The sequence below is a fragment of the Vigna unguiculata genome, chromosome 3, assembly GCF_037176805.1.
Source record: "Vigna unguiculata cultivar grain cowpea cultivar isolate G323 ecotype 2 chromosome 3, ASM3717680v1, whole genome shotgun sequence".
NCBI classification, from domain to species: Eukaryota; Viridiplantae; Streptophyta; class Magnoliopsida; order Fabales; family Fabaceae; genus Vigna; species Vigna unguiculata.
In genome coordinates this window covers 42,589,679-42,598,650 of record NC_140794.1, presented here as the reverse complement: position 1 = coordinate 42,598,650, position 8,972 = coordinate 42,589,679, and the positions used below count along the sequence as shown (strand labels likewise).

The window sequence follows — 8,972 nt, the reverse complement described above, 5'->3', positions numbered from 1 at the left end:
CGAGGCTCCATCAACATCCATGGTATCATATAAGTTGCCATCATCGAGGATCTGCATTTCATGAATAGATGATAGACTTGAGCAGTCAAGTGGCTTGCACAAACCAAAATCTGATAACTTTGTGACCGTGTTTGTCCAATAGAAGGTTGTCTGGTTTTATATCTCTGGGGGAACACGAAGAAGCTTGAGAAGGAAAATTATGATTTACAACAACAACATTATAATTTTAAGATGTAAAAGTGCTAACCTATGAATGTAGTTGTGTTTATGAATAGATTATATGGCCAAAACACTTTCGGCAATGTAAAATCTAGCCACAGTCAATGCTTCTTCCCTCATCAACAGAGTCATTATATCACCACCGACCAGATATTCCATTATAAAATCTGAGGACATCTCATATCTTCAATTGAACGAAATCTCCAATTCATAATGAAACCCTAAATCCAATTTCGACTAATTTCTAACCCTAAACCTATTTGATTAAAATTAAAAAGGGCATTACAGTAAAATAACGGCCATGTCATTCAAGAGTGAACCACGTCACATTAACAATTTCACGTTGGACACTGTTATGTTGAGTTCAGATTTTCTATTGATTTTTTTGTGTTGTCCTTTGTTGAGCATTAAAAATACATTGTATTAGTTTTTTAAATATTTTTTTAATATATTTTAAAACGTCAAAATTAGTGGTAATTTGTGTATTATGAAGGCACAATAAAGGAACAACATAAAAAAATCTAGCTGAAAATCCAAATTCCTGTTATGTTAACTATTATGACAGAGTTAAGAAAAATGACCTAACTGAACGAAATTTAAAACCAAATTAAAAAAAAATCCTAAATTAGGACCATGTTAAAAAAAGTTAACCAAAATTAGAATCAAATAACTATTTAAACCTAAATATAAATAAAAATTGAATAATAATAATAATAATATATTAAAGTGTACAATCGTGGCATCCTTTCAACGATTTTCATTTTGATACCCCTCGTTCTTATGTTACTTCTACTTTACAATTCACTATAATAATATAATAATGTATTAGAATTTTAAATTAAAAAATAAAATAAATATAATTAAAATAGTATTATATTGAGTTTTCAGTGTATTTTATTTTATTTGGTTGTTGTCAAAATAACACCAGCCTAAATATAAAGAGAGGATGAAAGTAAAGGAAGATGCAGTTTTAGCACTTTTGATTTGTTTGTGTTCGGCCATGGCAAGAAACGAAGAAAGGCTTCACATAGTAATGTTTCCATGGCTAGCCTTTGGACACATGATCCCGAACCTCGAGCTAGCCAAGCTCATTGCTGAAAAGGGTCATCATGTGAGCTTCGTATCCACCCCACGAAACATAGAGCGTCTCCCCAAAGTCTCACCAAACTTGGCCACACTCATCAACTTCGTCAAGCTTCCGCTGCCTAAAGTCCCAAACCTTCCGGAAAACGCAGAGGCCACCACCGACGTCCCCTACGACGTCGTTCAATACCTCAAGAAAGCCTACGATGCTTTGGAAGAACCCTTCACCCGTTTTCTCGAATCTTCCAACGCCGATTGGCTCTTCTACGACTTCATTCCCTTCTGGGCAGCTTCTGTGGCTTCCAAACTCGGTATCGGAACCGTCTTCTTCAGCATTTATACGGTTCCCTTAATGACTTTCATGGGACCGGCTATGTTTTTGACCGGCGCTGAGCCGTCGCCCCGGACTAAACTTGAAGACTATACTGTTCCTCCGCTGTGGATCCCGTTTCCCACCACTGTGGCGTTTCGCTACTACGAGGTCGTGAAAATCGCCGACAGTCTCTCCGACAACGAGTCCGGCGTTGCAGACACGTACAGGTTGGGTCGTACTATCCAGAACTGCGATTTCGTCGCCATAAGAGGCTGCACCCGATTCGAACGACAATGGTTCCAGGTATATTCTGTTCATGCTCATCAAAAAACAAAAACAAATTGTAAAACTAAATTTTGCGAACTTCGTTTTACATACGTTAGTCTACATTTTTTAATAGGATTTCTATTCTTCTATTTTTTTCATTCTTAATACATTAAATATTTACATAAGTATGTAATTGTTTAAGTTTATATTCCGTCTAAATTCATATTCTCGTATCTATCAATAATTTATAACTTTATTTTCAAAAAATAAATCAAGTCATCTAATTTTATATTTTGTTAGATTTTGTTATATATATATATATATATATATATATATATATATACTAATTTTATATTTTGTTAGATTTTGTTATATATATATATATATATATAATATAATATAAATAAAATAAAATAAGAAGTTTATCTTATAACATTATTTTTTATATCTTTCATATATTTTATCTCTTTCTCATATTTTCACAATCTCTACAAATCATCAAAACTCATAATATTTCATATTTCATATTATGATTATGACTCTTAAAGCTTCATAAATTCGCATTCCAATTAAGTCTGCATTAAACACTTAAAACTAAAATGCAAACGCTCAATATCAAAATGCAGACTTAAAAGAGTCATGACCACCTAATGTTATAAGAGGAAGTTGTCCAAATTTAATAGTCAAAACATTATTGTCAAAACAAAAATACCATATACCTTTCTAAAGAAAAAAAATGTTACAAACTCATTTTTTCTTTTCTTATAATCTATTCACATCTTTTTAATATTAAATATTAAATTAAGTTATTGAGTTAAAATATAAATTAAATTATTTAATAAAAATTAATATGTAATAAAAAAATGGTTAAATATGTTTTTGGTCCCATAACTTTTAGTGAATTTTGGAATTAGTCTATCTATAAACTTGAGACTAATTTAATCATTCATCTTTCGAAATACGTGGATTTAATTCTTTTAATCAAATTTTGTTAAGTTTATTTGACATTTCAAGCACATTTAATAATAGTATTTGACTTTAACATTAAAGCAAAATGTGTCAAACAGTCTAAACAACTCAAATCAAATACAATCCTGAAATATACGTTTCGAAAGATGCGTACAAACATCAAATAAACCTACGTAAATTTGATTAAAATAACTAAATTCATGCATTTTGAGAGATGAAGGACTAAATTGGTTCAAAGTTTTGAAATGAATTAATTTCAAAATTTACTGGAAGTTAAGAGACTAAAAACATATTTAACCCTAAAAGAAATTGTAATAGAAAGTTCAACTTAGTCGATCCCTTTATAAGATTATGTTGAGTTATACCTTCGTATTGAAATGATTCATCAGCTGAATTTTATATAAATTAATAAATAAATAATATGTTTCTATTATTAATAATTTGATATATTTATTTATTTATAAATATATAGTCTTTTCGGACACAATTTTTTATTCTGTATTTTTAAAGTTTTAACTATTTTAATTAAAAATAAATTATATTTATTTTGATTAAAAGCTGCAAGAAGTTATATATAGAGAGGCAACGGTCATTATTCTTAATTATTTAACAAAGTTTAATTTTATTTATAATATTTTTATTTAGGATTAAATATATATTTTATTAAAAATTTAATTAGTTTCTCTTAAAAACTTTATACCAATTTAATCTTTTATCTTTAGAAATACGTGAATTTAGTCATTTAAACCGAATTTTTTAAGTTTATTCAAAATTTCAAACTCTACTAATATTGAAAAGTGAACATGTGTCAAATTGTGTAAATAATCTAAAATATTATCCTAACATGTGTTTGAAACATCAAATAAACTTGATAAAATTTGGTTAAACAGACTAAATCAATGCATTTACAGAAGTGAAGAATTAAATTGGTTTAAAGTTTCTAAAAATAACTAATTTCAATTTTTACTATAATTTGATGGACAAAAACATATTTAATCCTTTTAATTACTTCACTAGAAGACTAAAAGAATTGGACGTAAGAATATAAATAAAAAATATAAATTCAGAATTATATTTGAAAAATAAATTTTTTAAATTGATTTTAAATAATTTAAAAATAGGTCAAAAATATCACTTAAATTAAAAACAATAGAAAGAATGAGTAATTTTAAATTTTGGGTATAAGATAAACTGATGTTGGGAGAATAAAAAACTTCATGATGTACGTTGAGAGTTCTCAGCTAAATTATTAGTCGATTCTAGGGGCGATAAATAATACGTTAAATATACTAAATGCACTATGGTATTATTAATTTATCTGGTTACATTAAAATTTTTTTAGAAAATATAACAAAGTAAAAAAAAATTATTTTGGTAATAGATTCTTTCGTGATCTCTATTTAACTGTATAGTCTAAAAGATTACGGGCAGTCGAGTCCGTTGTATTGGGTCATTTTAGGAAAATGAATTTTTAATCACTCAAATTTAACAATTTTTTTAATCTAACATAATATTTTTTTAATGGTTTTCATTTTTTTCATTTTTTTCTACATTTAAAATAATTCAAAAAGATTATGGAAGATTGTGTGATAACAGGTACATTTTTCATATTTTTCTATCTTATAGTCCAAGAATTATCATTGATACCGGATTTCACTTCTGAAATATTTACAAAGAAATCGTTGATGCTACTCATAACGATTTCAATTTGTATGTCGTTTCCCATAACGACACCATTCCTATCATGTATATTTTAAGTCAATTGATCCAGATCGGTAAAACACGTTTCAAACTAATCCAGTTTCGTAATTTTACCAATTTTAATGTATAAAAGAATAGAAAATAAAAAAATACTTAAAATATACCATCTCATATGGTAAAAAAAATTATCAAAATTTAATCGTTTAAAATTTATTTTTCTTTTATAAATAAGATATATAATAAAAATCGGAATATTGTGAAAATACTGTGTTTTATAAATAAGATTTAAGATCGACAGAAATCGTGACATTTTAATTAAAGTGAAATCATAGACTTCAAACATTGAAAATTTAGTTGTCGTGGAGGGAGGGATTCGACGACTTCTATATTGTGGTTCCTAAAACATGATCCCATGCTTGGAAAAGAAGATCCTATCTAAATCATAAACATAACAAATTATTAAAAACATAATTTTGTATGTAATAATTCCACGACAGGGATTTCTTTAAAATAAGCAGAAGTGGATAACTAATAGCTTTTGTTTTACTATCATATTTTGATTTCACTTGGAAACTCTTATGAATCAGGTGCTGGAAGATATCTACCAGAAACCTGTTATCCCGGTGGGTCAACTCCCAAACACGGTGTCTAAGGAAGGTGAAGAGAAGGACACGTGGCAGTGGATGATAGATTGGTTGGACAAGCAGGTAGAAGGCACAGTGGTGTACGTGGCATTTGGAAGCGAAGCAAAACCGAGTCAAGAGGAAGTGACGGAAATAGGTTTGGGTTTAGAAAAATCGAAGCTTCCATTTTTGTGGGTGCTAAAGCTTCAGCGAGGTCCTTGTGATCCAGAAGTGTTGCGATTGCCGGAAGGGTTTGAGGAACGAACAAGAGGGCGTGGAGTTGTGTGCAGCACGTGGGTGCCACAGTTGAAGATATTGGGGCACGTGGCTGTTGGTGGGTTCTTGACACACTCTGGTTGGTCCTCTGTTGTGGAGGCTGTTCAAAACGAGAAACCTATGGTGCTGTTGACTTTTCTGGCAGATCAAGGGATAAACGCGAGGGTGTTGGAGGAGAAGAAAATGGGGTATTCTGTGCCCAGAGATGAACACGATGGATCGTTCACCAGTGACTCTGTGGCTCACTCCCTCAGATTGGTTATGTTTGAAGAAGAAGGAAGGCCTTATAGGGAGAATATTAAAGATGTGAAGGACTTATTTGTTAATACAGAGAATCAAGAAAGATACATTGAAAACTTGTTGAATTTGCTTAGCGAGAGAAGAGCTCCAAACTTGATGGCCTAAAATATGTTACGTTAAATTATTATTTTGGTTCTATTTTTTGTGAGAAATATAAATTTGATTTTTTCTTAATTTTTCTTAATTTGATTTTTATTTTGAAAAGTTTGATGCAATTAGATTTTAATAAATTTATTATATAAATTAATAACTTTATTATGCTTTTATATGTTATTTTATTTTAAATAAAAATATTAATTAATTTATATTATTATATATTGTTAAAAAATATCTATTATTTGAAAAATTTTTAAAAATTGTCTATAAAGATACAACACCATTTCCTATTTTTAATAATACTTTTAATTACATACAAAATATAAATGTTATATATTATAATAATGTTTTTCGATTCATGTGATTTTCAACAAACCACATCTCAATTCATGAATTTTTAACTATTTTTTAAACTTTTTTCAAAAACAAAACTCATGTGTCACGGAGTTGTACCACGTATTAGAATAATAGTGATTATATTCAATTTAATTCTTTTATTTATATTTTGATTTAGTTTAGTCTCCTAATTTTTAAAATGATCTAATTTTATCCTCTTCAAGTTGAGATTAAATTAGTAATTAAGCTTAAATTATAATTTATATATACATGTTAAAATGACATTTTAGAATTTATACATCAAATTACTTCACCTAAATATTGGAATTATTTTATTTTTTACTAGTATACAAAATTTCAAGTGTAAAAATTTACAAGTTAAAAAATGTAAAAAATAAAATAATATGAATATTTATATAGTGATTTATATATAAATGATAAAAATAGGGAGAATTGGATCCTTTTAAAAATTTGAGCTTAATTACCAATTTAGTCTCAACTATATTTGAGAGCACAAAATTGGATCATTTTAAAATATTAAGACAATAAATTAAATCAAAATTGTAAACAAATAAATTAAATTAAAAACGATCGCTGTTATACTAAGACGTGACACAACTATAACCTCATGATCCAACTAACATGTGATAGTCTAAAAACAAAAATAAAAACAATATTTTTTTTAAATCATTAATTAACATGTAACAAGACCATAGTCTGAATAAAAATTATTTTAACATAAAATAAAAATTATAATTATACTTAATTACTAATTTGATTTCGATCAAAATCAAAAGATAAAATTAGATAACTTTTAAAAAATAAAAAGAATAAATTAAATTAAAATTATAAATAAAAACTAAATTAAAAACAATCACTTATATTGAAATATAGTAACACAAACATAATCTCGTATGAGATATGATAATTTAAAAAAAAATTTAGAAATAATATAAATTAAAACGTAATATGGCCTGACACCTAATCTTTTAAACAATTTAAAATGAAATTTTTGTCGCTGTTTTTTAGTTCATTTCAATTTTGAAAATTTTAGTAATCCGATCACAACCGTATATTTTGTCATTTACTTATCTTGTCGGATTGTTGTATAATTATTGCCCATCCCATCACTGCATTCAAATTTGATGTGACAACGCATACGAAATCCTAACCCACGCCAAAGAAGCCAACATTTCATATCTATCATAGATAGAGTACCACGCATCACTGCCTGTTACAATAACATTATTATTTATATATAATTTTCTCACCGATTCTTTCACTTTTAATTAAACAAAAATATTGAATATAAATTACTTTTTCCCAACCGTGGAGATAGAATCATTGGAATTCTTTCTTATCGTGAACCACAATTCACATTAACCATTTGAAAGGATTATTCGTGTGAAATAGCTCAATTTGTATAAAAATTAGTCTCTTAATTTTTGTGGAAAAAGTTTGTATAAAATATATTTTCTATTTCTGCAGTCACACCTTTATATTCAAACTTTTATCAAAGCTAGTCTTCCACATTCTTGTCAAACAACTACATATTTGTTTTTAAAACTTTAATAGATTTTTGAAGCTCATTTTTTTTATATTTAAGTGATCATAATTACATTAGTGTGAAATGGGTTTTTGAAATAAATTTTATAGTTTCGTGTTTCTCATGATATTATGGATTCAACCACATTTTCTAGATGAACTTTGGATGATGAGTTTCTTCATAAGTGTGTCGTCTACCCTTATGGATACAACCAAAGTTCTATGGATGAATGTTTGATACAATTTTATGTATTATTGTGTCTCTCACACTCAAATAGATGCAACCATACCTCTATAGTTAAATTTTATATGCAATTTTGTATACATACATTAGGTGATCGTATGAGGAGTTTGGGTAGGTTCAAACCCAAAAGTTCAAACCACGTCAACTCATTTCATAAAAAAGATTTGTATCCACCAACTATACTATCAAGTCGATTAGGTGTTGAGTTTGAAAGTGTTGATAAAGATCGAGGGGATTGATAACATTTGGACCTAAATTGCACCAAATTCCAATTCTAAACCAAACTACCTCTCTTAAACCTTTTGTAGAAAAAAAAAGTTATTTTTTTTGTATTGCAGTATTGCAGTATTATATGAAATCATGAAGAAAACAAATGGAATTAAAAACCCTAACTTCCCTTGTGTCGAAGTTATTGTGTCGGCGTTACAAACACAATATCAATTTATAGTCAATAAATTAATAAAAATGATATAAGTACATTGTTAGTCTAGTTGCTTTAACCATTAAAGTTAAATAAAATTGATAATCCTTAAATATTGTTGCAAAAGGAAATTTATGAAGTGACAAAAAGTATACATAATACCACCAATCGGAATATTGTTTTTTAATTCCATTCTGTTAGCCCTAAAAAAATCATGAAAAAAACTCCAGTCCAGATGGGTAAGCAGCGAAATCACCATTCTCTTGTTGACCACAAAAATTTCGCCCATCTGCTCCCATCAATCAAATTGATGATCATCGCAAGAAAGAACAACCACATACAATACAATCATGCAACAAAACGGGCAAGCTAGAGCCAACAACATATTCATCATACAGTCAAATATATTTTCATCATCCCATATCCATATAACAACCAAGCATGTTATGACTCTTCATCTAATACACTACGACTCGACTCGACTCATCCGGATACGTATAACTTGGTCGGATTCAGCGGATGCTCGCACTTGTGGTGGATACCTCTGCTCACCCCCGAGCTATGTGTTACAAGTGTTAC

The 8,972-nt window shown here is 28.5% G+C and overlaps 1 protein-coding gene across 1 annotated transcript; it reads left to right on the top strand.

Annotated features, from left to right (window-relative positions):
• The first annotated feature begins 1,165 nt into the window (after window positions 1-1,165).
• Window positions 1,166-5,925, top strand: LOC114176974 (UDP-glycosyltransferase 91A1-like). Its single transcript, XM_028062177.2, has 2 exons — window positions 1,166-1,918; window positions 5,140-5,925. Exons 1-2 carry the CDS (start codon window positions 1,166-1,168, stop codon window positions 5,854-5,856), a joined length of 1,470 nt encoding a protein of 489 aa, XP_027917978.1. The 3' UTR covers window positions 5,857-5,925.
• The last annotated feature ends 3,047 nt before the right edge of the window (window positions 5,926-8,972 follow it).

Bases quoted from the DNA above. Each gene is read 5' to 3' on its own strand.
- LOC114176974 (XM_028062177.2), top strand. From the start codon at position 1,166: ATGAAAGTAAAGGAAGATGCAGTTTTAGCACTTTTGATTTGTTTGTGT. The intron at 1,919-5,139 runs GTATATTCTGTT...CTTATGAATCAG, and splicing joins TCGAACGACAATGGTTCCAG to GTGCTGGAAGATATCTACCA.